The sequence below is a fragment of the Rhinatrema bivittatum genome, chromosome 5, assembly GCF_901001135.1.
Source record: "Rhinatrema bivittatum chromosome 5, aRhiBiv1.1, whole genome shotgun sequence".
Taxonomy (NCBI): Eukaryota; Metazoa; Chordata; class Amphibia; order Gymnophiona; family Rhinatrematidae; genus Rhinatrema; species Rhinatrema bivittatum.
The window spans coordinates 44,596,762-44,614,996 of NC_042619.1; the positions used below are offsets into that span (position 1 = coordinate 44,596,762).

General features: G+C 45.9%; 1 protein-coding gene across 2 annotated transcripts in view; it reads right to left on the reverse strand.

Annotated features, from left to right (window-relative positions):
* Positions 1-1,151: 1,151 nt before the first annotated feature.
* GRM5 (glutamate metabotropic receptor 5) overlaps positions 1,152-18,235 on the reverse strand; it is a 933,671-nt gene continuing 916,587 nt past the window's right edge. For both annotated transcript variants that reach the window (XM_029602292.1, XM_029602291.1), the window contains one exon: positions 1,152-2,049. In XM_029602292.1, coding sequence (XP_029458152.1) covers positions 1,230-2,049 — 820 coding nt within the window. In that variant the 3' untranslated portion in view covers positions 1,152-1,229. The remainder of the gene's footprint in view (positions 2,050-18,235) is intronic.

An 18,235-nucleotide genomic window follows, 5' to 3' on the forward strand; every position in this document is an offset into this window, starting at 1 on the left:
AGCTATCTCCCCTTGAAGCAAACCCACAGACACAGTTTCTTTTGTAGGCATTGTGATTGGGATCATCCCATCAACCACAGCAGTCACTCAAGATTTTCTGGACTACTTTTCTCGTTATTGAAGAGAACTGAGAGATTTCTTGACCCTTTACTTGTTCTTTGCATGCAAAAGAAAAAGGGAGCCAGAATATAGATTTATATATGTGTATGTATATATATATGTATATATATATGCTTGTCAAAACTAACATAAAAACGTCAATAGAAAAGATGCATTAAGTTCACTAGGGATGCAGTCCCGCTAGAACTCAGCAGCACAGCTATAAATGTAGCAATCACTAAAACAACTTCCCCTGATTAGGGATTTAGAAAACAGTTCTCCAGAAATTTTTTCTTTTTTTTTTTTTGCTACTCCAGTACCTGTTGGCGACACGGTGAAACAGACAAGAAACTTTCCATAGATTTTCTGGCTAGAAGAGATGAATCCCGTGTCGACAGGTTTTTTTGATCATTAATGTGTACGTGGATGCTTGACCACCAGTACTTACAAAAGAAGGTTTCATAAACAAATGGGGCTATTGTAAGATAAGCCAGTTATGAAAGCCCTAAAGAGCACAGTCAACTTACTGCAGAGCGCCAGTTATCCATCTGGTGTGTCATGTGCGCCAGACATTTTGTGGTGGATTGGTAGTTAGTGGACACAACTTACTGCCTTTTTGTTATCTTCATAGAAAAAAAAGCCTGGCATTTTGGTCCCCAGATTTTGAGTCTGTTAGAAAATGTACATTCATGTTTGGTCTTCTATTCTTGATAAAAGATCAAGGTTCACTTCTGGGAAAAGAATCAAAGTAAACAAACAAAAACATTTTACAGTTGCTTGCAATCTAATTTTTTTTTTTTTCAGATTTCGTATAATTAGTTCATTGTTACACTAAGGGCAAAGCACATAGGCATAGCACTGATTTATAAACTCCTCATCAGACCCCCCACAAACATCTGCAGTGTTTCTTAAAAGCCCAGGTTCTCTAAGGCCACTAGAAAGAAAATCTGCCCAAAGTTTCAAAAACAGCACAATTAATCTGAAGGTTCCATTAATCAAATTAATTCTCTTTCCTCAGTTCCTACCATGGTGGTTGGTGCCTGTGTAAACATTAGTGGACTAGAAGATTTTGCTTGTCCCTCATTTATCTGTTCAAAGCTGTTGAGTTCCCATATTATCTTGAATTACATTCACAATGAAGAGGAGCTTTGAGAGTAATCTCTTAGGATAATAGTGCCACACTTAGGAGATGATGGGATACAGAGAGCTGACTCAGACACAGGGGAGCTAGGGGATTCGCTCCCAGAGTCAACTGAGTCTCTAAAAGGTGAGGGAGGAGTTAAAGCTACCAACTCCTCAAGATCTTGCTTTGCTACTGGCACCTCTGAGGCGCCTTCTTTGACGCTGTCACAAGAAGGTTTACTGGCGGACTGTGACCCACCGTTAACTTCGATGGCAGGGGCTGGCTGGATCTCTGCGAAAGTGGTCAGGGTCGTAGGAAGCTGAATCTCTCTTGGGATTAGATACGAAGAACAAAGAGGTGTGGGCACCATCGTTCCTGGTGTACTGGCGGACAGCATCATAGAATTAAGTTCACTTATATTTGCTGTGAAGCGGGTAACTACGCTGCTTATCTGCTCCATCAGTGAACCTTGCGAGGAACTGCTTGGCTGGGCAGTGTCTGAGTGGAAGGACGGGACGTCATCATCTGTGCGACTGACGGAAGCAGCTCTGTGACTCAATGTGCTGATGGGCGAGGGGGTCTGAGGCAGGTATTGGGCTGGATAAGGCTCCTCCGCTTCCGAGACATCATAAAGGATTTTGGCACTGCTGTCCGGGAAAGTGGCGCTGCCGTATCGGCTCTCTGTGGTGGTTTTGGAAAAGGGCTTGATAACTGCCGTTTGATTTGCATTCTCTTTTTTCTTGATGTGGACAGAAAGTCTTTGCCAAAGGTGTTGTCCTCTAGTGCTCTTTTCATTCTGGGCCCATGTAACAGACTTTCCATTAGAGCTAAAATAAAAAATAACAAATAGATATATCCAATTAGTTTTAATGGGTAGTATCCTGCACATTACTAAGAGGTTTAAGTGCTCAAAAATGCTGACTAATATGACTATATTTGCTCATGATTTTATCAAACGATGGTTTAATACAAGAGAGAAAAATGCAATTCATGAGTAGCCATAAAAAGTAGGCGCTCTAATTTAAAAAAACTGAATAAAAAAGAAATTTGTATCTGTAGTATTTGCAGCAGAATGCACAACCTTTTCTGGAAACTGCACACATCCATTTGCAGCAAAATAGGTGTGACATTTTGACCCTGATTCCCAGGCATGCAGAGAAAAAAGGCAAAGTCTGCAGGTTAAAAGAAGCTACAGTACGTACTTAACTGCTGCTTTCAAACATTTTAAAGTAATCCAAATAGCATGGAACAACGGAATAACACAATTTATAGATCCTGTTATGTATATGAAAACGGGTGAATCAAATTTATGTTTTCATAGTGACCTCATATAGCGTGCCCAAAAGCTACTGGCTTATATGGTGACTAATGATTAAAAAGGCCTAGCGCTCTCTAGAGCTTATAAGCCAGTAGCTTTTGGGCACGCTAGATGAGGTCACTATGAAAACATAAATTTGATTCACCCGTTTTCATGTACATAGCAGGATCTATAAATTGTGCTTTCAAACATTTGGCATGGACAAAAAGTACATGCATGCTGTAAAGCCTCATGCGTTTTTACTCGTGTTTGTATTACCAAAAATGTGATTATAAAAAGAAAACAGGCACTAATATTTAAAACTAAATGTTAAATAATCACCTTACCCAAACCCTAAAAATGAATTTATAAATCTGCAAAATGCAAAATAGCAGATTTTTTGGATTCAAGAATTAATAAGCATGAGCACTGCAATACTGTTGCAATATGTTTTGCTATAATATGCACATTTTTAGGATGCTTTAGTGCCATAATATTAACTTTTAAGACACTTTTTAAGGTTGGAATACAAAGAGAACGCAGTATCACCCTCTGTAACTACAATGTTCATGATAAGTAGGCCCACCAAGGTTTGATATATTTTCAGAATAGTAATTGTCTACAAATTTGGAAGCCTATGCATTAGGGATGTGCCTTAGTTTGAAACAAAATGGGACATTTTTTAATGAAAATTCACATTTTGTTTCAATAAATTTTGAAAACAAAATGAAAAAATACAAAACAAAATTTGGTTCATTTTTTTTTTATTTCCTTTCCAAAGTTCAAATCCTGCTGCTGCCACCACCAAAGTAAAAGGTCTGTGGGTGTGGGAGGTGCTGGGGAGACAGTCTGGGAGAGATTTTGGTTTCTTTTCATTGGGGAGGGGGAAATATTTGTTTGTTTTTGCTTTGCAGTTTTTAAAATTTCATTTGTTGATTTTTTTGGGAGCCGATTTTCAAAGGGTTTAGGTGTTTGACTTTTGGAGTTTGGTCCCTAAATTGGCCGTTTTGACAATTTACTAAGGCTGAGGGCCTAGATTTAGGCTCCTAGTTTCATTAGTATCCTAAATTTAGAACCTGAAAAAGTGGTTGGTAACAGGGCGGAGTTAGGATGGGGATTTTCAGAAACTAGGTACCTAATTTAGGGCCCTAAATCTAGGCAAATGAATAGCGTCCCTAACTTTTAGGTTCCCAAAGTTATGTGAATTTCCATCTGAAAACTTAGATCCCCAAGTTCAGCTAAAAATAGGCCCCTAACTAGGCCCCTAACTAAGGGGCTCAGCTTTTTTGGAATATTGGCACCCTTTGCTTTTAAAGCAGTGATCAAGTCCATCTTGAAAAAACCCTAGCTTTGACCACAAATCAGTCCTATTATTGCCACTTAGTCTCCAGCCTCCTCTTTATGTCCAAACTCAAGGAATAAATACTTTCTATTTCTACCAATCTGTGTTTCCTGAAAGGCCATAGGTTAGAGTCCATCCTATTAGTCTTAATTATCAAAGCGCGTTAGGGTCTTTTCATGTGCATTACGACGTTATCACACGTGATAATGCCATAACGTGCGTGATAAATACCGCAATGCAAAATGCATAATCAAATTTCAAATTAGTAGTCAAGTGGGAGCAGTTTGGGAGGGGTTAATGGAAATGAGAGTGTGCTAGCGCTGCAGGCAATACAGTATAGCACATTATCACGGGAAATAACTACACCATTTTTTTGGCGGTATGGTGAAAAAAGTATTTATCACGGCTGATACCGCGATCACGCCTATTACCACGGCAAATATTGCATGCGATAAAAACTGGAATGATAACGGACACACCTACCAGGCCTTCCTGGCCCAATAAAAACATCTGTTCTTACCTGGTCTATTTTCCTAAAGGCATATTGTTTGTTGCAAGTGCAATTTTCGTGGTATACTGATTGCATCAGCAGGCTTGCTGGAGACGACAACAAGCGGAACAATAACAATTTCAAGAACAGCCAAGGCCAGTTTCAAGTCCTCCTATGGAAGTAGTAACAGCGCAGGCACAGCCACGGGTCATGCAGGCTCAGGGCCCGGGCCAGCAGCCGGCACACAGGCAGCCACGGTGCAGGAGATACAGGGAGCGCATCTTTCCTCCATGAACATCATGCCAGAGCACTGTGTGGTTTGCAGGTATCGCCTCAGCTCTCGGGCTATCCTGGAATTATATGAAGAATTCCGAGGGGATCTGGATCCAGTCACTGAAAGGTCCCATGCCATCACAGGCATCACCAATCTCTTAGTCACCCTGCATTTCTGTTATGACCGCTGGCCATGGCAGACCGCGACCGGGGCCGGTCACTTACCGAAGCAGCGGGGCCAACCGCCGACGCTGAGGCCGGCGTCGGCAGGCCGTCTCCGCGGCAGTGCTGCTGCCTTCCAACATGGCCGCGGCGTCCTCTCTGCGTGGCTAAGCCCCGCCCTCTGAAGCTTCCTAGGGCTGCACGGGCAGCAAGAACCTGGATTTAAAGGAACCCCTACAGGAAGCAAGGGGGGTTCCTTCCTGCAGGCTCCATCTTCAGGGAACTATTTAAGGCAAGGTATGAGCCTTCAGACCTTGCCTTGGCTTCGTGGCTCTGGTGGTCGTTCCTGTTCGTGGTTCCTGATTTGTTCCTCCGTGTGTGATTCCTGGATTGGCTGCCGTTCCTGCCTGGCTCTCGACCCCTGGACTGGTTGCGGAATATTCTGGCTCTTGATCCTGGACTGGCTGTGGTACCTTCTGGCTCTCGACCCCTGGACTGGCTGTGGAGTTTTCTGGCTCTTGTTTCCTGGACTGGCTGTGGAGTTTTCTGGCTCTTGTTTCCTGGACTGGCTGTGGGACTTTCTGACTCTCGACCCCTGGACTGGCTGCGAAGGATTCCGGCTCTTGTTCCCTGGACTGGCTGTGGTATCTTCTGCTCTCACGAACTGCTGGAGGCGCCAACTTCTACTCTTATGACCTGCTGGAGGCGCCAGCTTCTGCTTTCATGACCTGCTGGAGGCACCAGCTTCTACTCTTACAACCTGCTGGAGGTACAAGCTCCTGTTCTCATGACCTGCTGGAGGCGCCAGCTATCTGGATTACACGACCTGCAGGAGGCGCCTGCATCCAGATCCTCGTTGATCACCTCGTGATTGGCCTCGCCTTCCGACGGTTGGACTCACGTTCATCGCCGGACCAAGGGTTCACCTTTCCAGCCAGAACAATTTCACAGCAAGCGGCTCCTTCCAAACCACAGTAGAGGTCGGGGGAGGGGGGAAGGATGTCCCAAACCACTTTTTTCATGCTGTTTGAACCAGGTCATTGAAACAGTCACTGACCGCCTTCCTCGCTACATAGCATTTCCTCACGACAGGCAGGACTTGATGGACTTGAAGAGAGGGTTCTATGCCTTTGCACACTTTCCTAATGTTTTCAGGGCTATCGACTGCACTCATGTGGCTGTTGTTCCACCCCATGAGAGGGAAGCGACGTACCGCAACAGAAAGCTCTTCCACTCCATCAACGTGCAAGTGGTCTTCAATGTTTGAATGCGCATCCTTGACATGGTGGCCAGGTTCCTGGGAGCCGCACATGATTCCTTTTTACTTAGGTGATCGGGCCTCTTTGAAAACTTTGAGGGCAGCCTGTACGGTGATGGTTGGCTCGTAAGTAAGACATATGCTTCTTTTGCATTTACATCTCTGCCTATGTGTTTGTAGCAAACGGCATGAAAATGGGGGTGGGGGGCTTGGGGTGAAGAAAGGATTGGTGCCATGACAAGTGTCTTGTACAGTCACATTGCAGGCCATTGGCCCAAGCCATGGCTTTTTCTCCCCATGTTTCAGAGGCCTGGAAATTTTGTGATGGCAAACAATGCACTGGCCCTAAAGTTTGCTGCGTGAGCAGGCACCATACAGGTTCAACGTCCTCATCTGCAAAATGTCCCAGTTCCTATCCTCCCCTTGGGACCAATTTCATTCTCACTGGTGAATCACAAGCTTGAAATGTCCACACTGCCAGCACAGCACAATCACGTGTGGGCCATTACTGAGGCATCCTCAAGATTGTTGCCTACAGTTTCTGTATAGCCTCACACATCTGTACAGTGGCGGACTTACGATGTCGGACCGGCCTGGGTATTTGCCGCCCAGGCCGGCCCAGGACACGTCACGTGGTCTGCCGAGTGCAGCTCTGTCGCGGCCGCGCTTGGCAGACCACGTGACTGGAGCGATCGGCCCACCGAGGGATGCCCGATCCCCCAATAGGCCAATCCGCCCCTGCACCTGTACTACAAGCAGTGTCCTGTGCATTCTAGTGGCATGGCATTTTCCCTGTGTGTGTGGGCTCACAAATGGGTTTCTATGAAGGAGAGACTGCAGAGCTGCATGGACATAAGAACATAAGAAAATGCCATACTGGGTCAGACCAAGGGTCCATCAAGCCCAGCATCCTGTTTCCAACAGTGGCCAATCCAGGCCATAAGAACCTGGCAGGTACCCAAAAACGAAGTCTATTCCATGTTACCATTGCTAATGGCAGTGGCTATTCTCTAGGTGAACTTAATAGCAGATAATGGACTTCTCCTCCAAGAACTTATCCAATCCTTTTTTAAACACAGCTATACTAACTGCACTAACCACATCCTCTGGCAACAAATTTGCATTCACACCATGAGGTACCACTTTTGCAGCTAACACAGGTGTGGTAGCTCTTATTTATCACCTGAAGGTTGGCAGGCCGCTACACACCCATAGCCTTTTCTGGATTGCAAGTGCCTGGCATGCAATTGTTGCAATACCCACATATGATTTACTACTCCTGAACAGCTGAGCTCCTTTTGGCTACAGGTAGTTTGCACACATATTGCCCCACAACAATATGATAGGCACTTAGGCTACACAAATTAGCCTTTAAGGCTCACCAAAAGGCTACCGTATACAGTCTTATTGGATGCTGGGGGTTGCCACTCACTTCTGCAAGTGACAATGCTACGATTTATGCCTTAAATCTGTTATTGCTGCAGGAGATTCTGGGTACAGTTGCAGGTCCTGGCTTCTCAACCCCGTAGCCATTCCCAACATGCCAGCAGAGACACGGTACAAGAGGCTTTATGTGTTACCTGCTGTGTCATCAAACACATCTTCGGATTTCTCAAAAGTCGCTGAAAATGCAGGCAGTTGCTGCTGCCTTTAGGGTTGGAAGGAGGCTGCTGCTGCTGCCGCTAGTTCAGGGGAGGGGGGGGAATGAGCGAATGAGATTGTGTGTGAGTGAGTGAGATAGCATGTATGTTAATGACTGAGAGCCTGTATATGTGAAAGAGAGTATGTGTGTGATTGAGAGCTGGTTTAGGTGAGGGAACATGTAAGTATGTAAGTATGTGATTGAGAGCCTGTGGGTAAATGAGAGAAAGAGAGAGCATGTGTGTCTGTGTGTGACTGAGAGCTGGTTTAGGTGAGGGAGCATGTGAGTATGTGATTGAGAGCCTGTGTGTAAATGAGAGAAAGAGAGGATGGTGATGTTTCTTTTTTTCCTTTGTTACGCTGCAGAGACTCTGGCTTGTTGCGGTTTCCAATTCAGTTTTTGTCTGCATGCTTCTAGTTATGCGTTTTGGTCTCTCTATTCTTTGTTAGGTCAGGGTCAGCACATGTGATTTAGATGAGGTTTTCTGCTGGCGTGTAGTTTCTGTGTAGGGCTCTATAGCAGCCTGACTTGGTCCATTTTCCTAATAGGAGATGTTTGGTGCCTTAAGGCCTGGTGTAATATTTTCAGTGTTGCCTTTTCTTAGGTAAGGTGGCTACTGGTTAAGTGCTGGAAATTGGTGCTGTTTTGGTGTGGGATGTTTACTATTTATGCAATTTCTGTTCAGACAGAATACGTATCTTTCCCTTGTATCATTCTTAACAATAAAAATAATACTGGACCTTTATTTTTTATTTCTGCCGTTAATTGTAATGAGCAATGTGTCACACATTTGAGTGTGGTCTGTCAGGTGTGTCACGATGGGAAAAAGTTGAGAACAACTGCTCTAGGCTATGCGTCACGTGGTGTCAGTCACTTCTACTGTTAGTGGAGAGCAGGGCAGATGTGATCCTACACTGTCAATGAATAGCTCTGTGTATAGCATTATGGCTCCAGAAATGGTTGTCAGCTGAAGAGGTAATGAGCCTACAAGCTGCCTCCATAGTTAACAGGACACAGTGAAGAATGTATAGGCCTACTGCTCCCAGAGCTCTCATGTGCTTCACATAATGGATGATGGCCTTTCTGTGCCATCTCTGCCTTTCAGGAGCCCATGTCAGTAGCTCACATTAAACACAGAAACATAGAAATGACGGCAGAAGAAGACTAAATGGCCCATCCAGTCTGCCCAGCAAGTTTTTCACTTTTTTTTTTCTCATACTTATCTGTTACTCTTGGCTCTTAGTAACCTTTTGGTTCTATTTCCCTTCCACCCCCACCATTACTGTAGAGAGCAGTGTTGGAACTGCATCTAAGTGAAATATCTAGCTTAATTAGTTAGGGGTAGTAACCGCCACAATAAGCAAGCTACACCCATGCTTATTTGTTTACCCAGACTATGTAATTCAGTCCTTGTTGGTTGTTGTCTGTATATAGATCCACTTTTCTTCATGCCCCCTGCTGTTGAAGCAGAGAGTTATGCTGAATATGCATTGAAAATGAAGTATCAGACTTTTTCCCCTGCCGTTGAAGCAGAGAGCTATGCTGGATATGCATTGAAAGTGAAGTATCAGGCTTATTTGGTTTGGGGTAGGAATCGCTGTAACAAGCAAGCTACTCCCCGCTTTTTTGTGAATGCAAATCCTTTTTTACACATTTCCTCTTGCCGTTGAAGCTTAGAGCAATGTTGGAGTCTTAGAGCAATGTTGGAGTCGCATTAACCGTGTGTATGTTTATTGAATAAGCTTATTATTTCCAGGTAGTAGCAGTCATTCCCGCGAGCCACTCACTCTTCATTCACGTCCTCTAGACTTTATGGATCCATAGTGTTTATCCCACGCCCCTTTGAAGTCCTTCACTGTTCTGGTCTTCACCACTTCCTCCAGAAGGGCAATCCAGACATCCACCACCCTCTCCGTGAAGAAATACTTCCTGACATTGGTTCTGTCTTCCTCCCTGGAGCTTCAAATTGTCTTTGGATCATTAAAACCTTTCAAGTATCTGAAAGTCTGTATCATATCACCTCTGCTCCTCCTTTCCTCCAGGGTGTACATATTTAGATTCTTCAATCTCTCCACATAAGTCATTCGATGAAGACCCTCCACCTTTCTGGTCGCCCTTCTCTTGACCGCCTCCATCGTGGCTCTGTCTCTTTGGAGATATGGTCTCCAGAACTGAACACAGTACTCCAGGTGAGGCCTCACCAAGGACCTGTACAAGGGGATAATCACTTCCCTTTTCTTACTCAATATTCCTCTCTCTATGCAGCCCAGCATTCTTCTGGCTTTAGCTATCGCCTTGTCACATTGTTTCGCTGACTTCAGATCATTAGACACTATCACCCCAAGGTCTCTCTCCTGCTCCGTGCACATTAGCCTTTCTCCCCCCATTGAATGCAGTTTATTCAGATTTCCATTCCCCACATGCATGACTCTGCACTTCTTGGCATTGAATCTCAGCTGCCATATCTTCAACCATTCTTCCAGCTTCCTTAAATCCCGTCTCATTCTCTCCACTCCTTCTGGCGTGTCCACTCTGTTGCAGATCTTAGTGTCATCCGCAAAAAGACAAACATTACCTTCTATCCCGTCCGCAATGTCGCTCACAAAGATATTGAACAGGACAGGTCCCAACACCGATCCTTGCGGTACACCGCTTAAAACCACTCTCTCTTCAGAGAGAGTTCCATTTACCATCACACATTGTCTTCTGTCTGTCAACCAGTTTGTAATCCAGGCCACCACCTCGGCACTCATGCCTAAGCTTCTTATTTTATTCACTAGTCTCCTGTGCGGGACTGTATCAAAAGCTTTATTTATTTATTTAGGATTTTTATATACCGACCTTCTTAATACAAGTATCAAATCAGGTCGGTTTCCAAAGAACAAAACTGTCGCGGTTAAGGCGTTACAATAAACAGAGTTTCTGAACATAGGAACATCAATAAATATTACATAGGCAACAGTAACTCGACAAAGTAACGTGGATAAATATGGGTACTGGCTAAATAGGGGTAGTGTAACTTGGGATTTACAGTTAATAGAATAAAGTGTAGATGGGCGCAAACATGAGTAGTGCAAGAGCTCAACGAACTAATGCATCAACAGAAGAGTGAAATCCAAGTAGATTTGCTGAAATCCAAGTAGATGACATAGAGTGCTCTTCCTTGATCCAATTCCTTGGTTACCCAGTCAAAAAAGTCAATCAGATTTGTCTGACAGGATCTTCCTCTGGTGAATCCATGCTGCTTCTGGTCCAGCAATTCTCCCGATTGTAGATAGTTCACTATTCTCTCTTTCAACAGTGACTCCATTACTTTTCCCACCACCGAAGTGAGGCTAACTGGTCTGTAGTTGCCAGCCTCTTCTCTGTTCCCACTCTTGTGAAGCAGGACCACCACCGCTCTTCTCCAATCACTCGGCACCACTCCCATTTCTAGGGATCTATTGAACAGGTTACACAGCGGACCCGCCAACACATCTCTGAGCTCCCTCAGTATCCTGGGATGAACTTCATCAGGCCCCATGGCTTTGTCCACTTTCAGTTTCCCCAGTTCTTCCCATACATTCTCTATTGTAAATGGAGTTACATCTACTCCACTCCCCTCCAGATTCTTGTTAACTAGCGATGGTCCTTCTCCAGGGTCCTCTTTAGTGAACACAGAACTGAAGTATTTGTTTAATATTTCTGCCATTTCTTCGTCTCTCTTCACACATTGATCCTTTCCACCTTTCAATTTCAGTATACCACTTTGAACTTTTCTCCTTTCTCTGATGTATCTGAAAAATGTTTTATCACCTATCTACCTCCTTGGCAATCCTTTCTTCCGCTTGACTTTTTGATGTCTTGATTAATTTCTTTGACTCCCTCAGTTCTACCAGATATTCTTCTTTGTGCTCCTCCCTTTGGGATCTTTTATATTTCTTGAACGCTATTCTTTTAGCCTTTATTTTGTCAGCCACCTCCTTTGAGAACCAGATAGGTTTCATTTTTCTTTTTCTTTTCTTTACTTTTCTAACATATAGATTAGTTGCCTTGGTAACTGATCCTTTTAGATTGGTCCACTGTTGATCCACATCTCTCTCATTCTCCCAGCCTTTTAGTTCTTCCTCCAGGTACTTCCCCATTTCATCAAAATTCGTGTTTTTGAACTGCAAAACTTGGGTCTTTGTGCTTCTTTTCTGTATCCTTTTTGTGATATTAAACCATACCGTTTGATGATCACTGGTGCTGAGGTGGGCGCCCACCTGGACATCAGAGACATTATCTCCACTAGTGAGCACTAAGTCGAGTATTGCTCCTTCTCTCGTGGGTTCCATTACCATTTGTTTGAACAAAGCTACTTGCAGGGCACCCACTATTTCTCTACTATTATTAGATTCTGCGGATGGGATTCTCCAGTCTACATCTGGCATATTAAAGTCTCCAACGATTAGAGATGTGCAATCGTTTATCACGAATTAGGCAATTACAAAGAAATTGCCTAATTCGTCCTGGTTCGGGGGCCCCAAAACCCGAAAAGGATTTTCACCGAACTTCGGGGAAAATCCATTTTTCGGGTTTGTATGGGGAGAGAGGCACTTTTTTAAAAAAAAAATTAAAAACCACCCCAAAAATTAACATTAACTATAATAACAGCCCCCCCCCCATCCCGATCCCTCCCCAAGACTTACCAACATCCCTGGTGGTCCAGCGGGGTCCCGGGTGCCATTTGTCCCTCCGTGGCGTGCCCAGTGTGCTAGTGCTAGCCACGCTCAAAATGGTGCCGAATAGCCTCTGAACTACTATGTCACAGGGGCTACCGGCGCCATTGGTCAGCCCCTGTCACATGGTAGGAGAACTGACCAATGGCGCCGAAAGCCCCTGTGACATAGCATGGGCAAAAGCTATCGGCGCCATTTTGATTATTGGCAGCCGACGACATCGCTCCCGGACCCCCGCTGGACCCCCAGGGATTATTGGCAAGCTTTTTGGCCAGCTTGGGGGGGCCTCCTGACTCCCCCAAGGCTTGCCAATAATCCCTGGGGGTCCAGCGGGGGTCCGGGAGCGATGTCGTCGTCGGCTGCTAATAATCAAAATGGCGCCGATAGCCTTTGCCCATACTATGTCACAGGGGCTTTCGGCGCCATTGGTCGGTTCTCCTACCATGTGACAGGGGCTGACCAATGGCGCCGGTAGCCCCTGTGACATAGTAGTTCAGAGGCTATTCGGCACCATTTTGAGTGTGGCTAGCACTAGCACACTGGGCACGCCACGGAGGGACAAATGGCACCCGGGACCCTGCTGGACCACCAGGGATGTTGGTAAGTCTTGGGGAGGGATCGGGATGGGGGGGGTGTATGTAATGTATTAAAATTAATTTAAATGCGTGGGGTGGGGTTTTTTTTTAGCTTTGTTTTCCCGCGTCGTTTTTTGGCCCGGTTTCGGGTTTCCCCGTTTAGTTTTTTTTTTTTTTCAAAAAAACTAAACGATAAAAACCGAACTTTACCACGAAGTATCAGAGTCAAAAAACGACCCGGTAGCAAAACACAAAGCACATCTCTACCAACGATCACCACTTCTCTCCTCTCTCACTATAGGCAGCATATAGTGAGATACCCGGTGTGTGTGTGTGTGTGTGTTGGGGAAGTTGGTTTGCTTGACAGGTGCCAGAGACACCCCGGTAGTCCTATTAGGGAGTCCCTTTTTTGCTTTCACTGGTCTGCTTTGCCTCCTCTCTGTTGATCATATCATGCACACTTCACATAAAGGTTGGCACCCCAGCCCAAATCTTTTGATACTCACTCTGTGCTCTGAATATGCTGCCAGGGTAGGGCTACCTTCCTTCTGCCATATGAAGGTCAATACCTTTTCTGTGCCTACATAGAGGTGGTGTGCCCATATCTGCTGTAGAATCTAGGAGACAGGGTTTGCATGCCACTTTAGGCGCTTCACTTGTACACTCACCTAACCTTCCCTGTGTACTAACTTTCACTGTGTACTTGCTGAGTGTTGTCACAGAGTGTCTGCTGCTGTGTGACAAGTAGGGAGGAAGAATGAGGGAGTAGTCTTTTCTCTACAATGTCCACTTTCACCCACTGCCATTCCCTGTAGTGGGCTGCCTTCGGAGCCTGGATGCTACCTGTAAGGTCATCTTTTCCTTATACATATTGGGGCGGATTTTCAGAGCCCTGCTCGCGTAAATCCGCCCAAAACCGGGCGGATTTACGCGAGCAGGGCCCTGCGCGCCGGGAAGCCTATTTTACATAGGCCTCCCGGCGCGCGCAGAGCCCCGGGACTCGCGTACGTCCCGGGGTTCTCGGAGGGGGGCGTGTCGGGGGGCGGGGCCGGAGCGCGTGGCGTTGCGGGGGCGTGTCGGCAGCGTTTTGGGGGCGGGTACGGGGGCGTGGCTACGGCCCGGGGGCGTGGCCGCGCCCTCCGTACCCGCCCCCAGGTCGCGGCCCGGCGCGCAGCAGGCCCGCTGGCGCGCGGGGATTTACGTCTCCCTCCGGGAGGCGTAAATCCCCCGACAAAGGTAAGGGGGGGGTGTAGACAGGGCCGGGTGGGTGGGTTAGGTAGGGGAAGGGAGGGTAAGGTGAGGGGAGGGCAAAGGAAAGTTCCCTCCGAGGCCGCTCCGATTTCGGAGCGGCCTTGGAGGGAACGGGGGGAGGCAGCGCGGCTCGGCGCGCGCAGGCTATACAAAATCGATAGCCTTGCGCGCGCAGATCCAGGATTTTAGTGGATACGCGCGGCTCCGCGCGTATCTACTAAAATCCAGCGTACTTTTGCTTGAGTCTGATGCGCAAGCAAAAGTAGGCTGATCGCGCTTCTTTTAAAATCTACCCCATTATACAGATACCCAAGCCATGCCATGTCAGTACAGGGGTGGCAGCCAGTCTGTGGATGTGTGCTTGCTCCCCTGTAGCAGCAGCAGCCCTCTATGCCCTCAGCTCTTTGCCTCTGGACATTGTGGAGAAAAGACTACTTCCTTACTCTTCCTCCCTACTTTGTCACACAGCAGTGAACACTGTGTCACAGCACTCAGCAAGTACACAGCCTATTTACTGTGAAAGCTACAAATGGTTGCTTTCACATACCATTTCTGGTTAGACACAAATAAGGGGGCCAAATATCAAGTGTTGTGTGATGATGACTCTAATTTCCCCTTAATACCACACAACCTCTACATGTACACAATAATCTTTGTTGGACAGGAAGTTACTGTCCCTGTCACATACAGGTCCCTGTAAGCAGGAGTTACCTAACAGTATGGTGTGTGAAGAAGGCAACAAGAGGCTATAGTGAAGGTCCCCAGTAATGATCATCTTCTTTACCTTTGGCTGTCTTCCTTAGAACCATACATTGAGCGTTCACTTGTATGGTATAGGCCATGTGGTCTTGTCTGCTAGATAAGTGCCAAGTTTGAATGTGTCAGGGCATTCTAGCATGCCAGGTCATGTGGAGGACAAACCTTGTACCTTATTTATTTTTTATATACCAGCATTCATGTAAAAACATATCACGTCGGTTTACATCTCAGATTAAGCATTGGTAATTGAAATTGCATTTAAAATTAAACATTTAAAAACTAGTTAGATATTATCCACTACCTACTGAATCGTTAACACTAAAGCCACACAATGAAAGGAGACAACCTGGAAGTTTCTTTTTCAAAAACAGCCACCACTTTATTAACAAAGAAATGTAGTGCAATGTTTGAAATAAAGTCAATGTCTTAGGTAATCATATTCCGCAAGGACAAGAAAGCAAATAGAACAAAACATTGTACATTTCATGAACTGCACATTCAGTGTACACCTATAGATAAATAGTTAGAAATGGCATCATTACATATACAGGCTTAGCATCTTATCCTTTATGCACAATCAACTAAGATAGAAAGTGGAAGTGGTATCCCAATAGCTACAGTACTGCTGTAATGTTACTTGTAAAAGCAGCATTACTATGTGCTGTACACCCAAGGCCCCAGACAGTCTATGTTGAAAGAGTGCACTGAAGAGGACAGCCTAAGGGTCATAGCAGCAAAGTTCAGCATAGAGGTAGCAGGACTGGAGAGTGCAGCATCGACGCAGCAGGAGAAGATGAAGACCCAGCAGGATGGAGGCAAGAGGCCCAGGAGGAGACCCAGCAGCATGGAGGCAGCAGTTGCAGGAGCTGAGATGAGACACCAGCATCAGGAGATGAAACATTATGAGAAGAGGCAGCAGGTGGACAGTGTGTGGAGGCAACTTCAAGGAGGCTGGAATATGGCAGAGCATCGAGGAGGCCTTCTTAATTATTAGGCTGCTGGATGACAATGGTTGACAGTATACCATCTGTTCTAAGTGCTGGCACAGGAACTCTTTAGTGAGGACGGGCCCAGCATGCTTCTTCTATTTAGACGGCACAGCAAGTTTGTAGTGAAGACGGGCCCAGCAGGCTTCTTCCATTTGTAAAGAGGCTTGTCCTGAAAATGTTCTTCTTCAGCCTTAGAGGCCAGGTAGTTCAGCTCTCCATGGTCCCCTGGGGGTGGCATACCTTTGGGGGCCCTACCCCAATGCCAAGAAGTGCAGAGTCATGCATATGGGATGTGGAAATCCGGAAGGACTGTATTCGATGGGGAGAGAAAGGCTGATGTGCACGGGGCAGGAGAAAGACCTTGGGGTGATAGTGTCTAATGATCTGAAGTCGGCAAAACAATGTGACAAGGCGATAGCTAAAGCCAGAAGAATGCTGGGCTGCTTAGAGAGAGGAATATCAAGTAAGAAAAGGGAAGTGATTATCCCCTTGTACAAGTCCTTGGTGAGGCCTCACCTGGAGTACTGTGTTCAGTTCTGGAGACCGTATCTCCGAAGGGACAGAGACAAGATGGAGGCGGTCCAGAGAAGGGCGACCAAAAAGGTGGAGGGTCTTCATCGAATGACTTATGAGGAGAGATTGAAGAATGTAAATATGTACACCCTGGAGGAAAGGAGAAGTAGGGGTGATATGATACAGACTTTCAGATACTTGAAAGGTTTTAGAGATCCAAAGACAACGACAAACCTTTTCCGTTGCAAAAAAATCAGCAGAACCAGGGGTCATGATTTAAAACTCCAGGGAGGAAGACTGAGAACCAATGTCAGGAAGTATTTCTTCACGGAGAGGGTGGTGGATACCTGGAACGCCCTTCCGGAGGAAATGGTGAAGACCAAAACTGTGAAGGATTTCAAATGGGCATGGGATAAATGCTGTGGATCCATAAAGTCTAGAGGATGTGAATGAAGATAAGCGGCATGGGGGTGGCTTGAGGGTATGTTGGCTACTAGCTGGAGATGAATATCCTTATTCAATAATGTGACTCCAACATTGCTCTATGCTTCAACGGCAAGAGGAAATGTGGAAAAAAGGATTTGCAACCACATAAAAGCAGGGGAGTAGCTTGCTTGTTACGGCGGTTACTACCCCAAACAAAAAAAAATACCTGATACTTCACTTTCAACATAAATCCAGCATAGCTCTCTGCTTCAACGGCAGGGGAGGAAATTTTGACAATTCATGCATATCCAGCATAGCCCTCTACTTCAACGGCAGGGGAGCAAGTCTGATATTTCACTTTCAATGCAAAGCCAGCACAGCTCTCTGCTTCAACGGCAGGGGAGCAAGACTGATACTTCACTTTCAATGCATAGCCAGCATGGCTCTCTGCTTCAATGGCAGGGGGGAATGAAGAAAGGTGGATCTATATTCAGGCAACAATCAACAAGGACTGAATTACATAGTCTGAATAAACAGATAAGCATGGGTGTAGCTTGCTTATTGCGGTGGTTAATACCCCTAACTAAATTAAGCTATTTCACTTAGATGCAGGTCCAACACTGCTCTCTACATTAATGGCGGGGGTGGAAGGGAAATAGAATAAAAAATGGTTACTAAGAGCCAAGATAAACAGATAAGTATGTGAGAGAAAAAAAACTGCGAAAGCTTGCTGGGCAGACTGGATGGGCTGTTTGGTCTTCTTCTGCCGTCATTTCTATGTTTCTATGTATAGAGTCTACTAATGTGGCGGAGGACTCCAATGGCTGTTCTGGCATCCTTTGCAGGATCTGAGTCAGAACACTGGTCATGTTGTTCATGGTAGCAACTGCTGTTGGAGGATGCAGTTCTGTTTGTTTACAGACCTCCTGAAGCCCCGTAGCTCTGCCCATATGTGCCTGAACTCTCCGCCATGCATGGTTTTCAGCTGGTGCTCATGCTCAGGCATTGCCTCCTCTGTTGCTTGCAGGGATTTTTGTGGTGCTGTTGGTGCTGGTGCTGGGATTTGTGGCTGTACTACAGACATCTGCAGGCTTGTGACCTCCTCCCATCAAGGGCATAGTGGTTCCGGCTGGCACTGTGATGTGCTGAATCGCGGTTCTGATGATTGTGGAGGCTCCCAGTCCAGGCTTGCTTCATTCATGAATCCTGAGAGGTTGAGGGAGACATCAGCAAATGGGCTTGATGAAACCAGGGTTGCAGCATGGCCAATAGGTCTGGCGCCTAAGGCTGCTGCTGCTCTTCCTCCTCGCTGACCTGGGTCTGGGCATCCATGAGG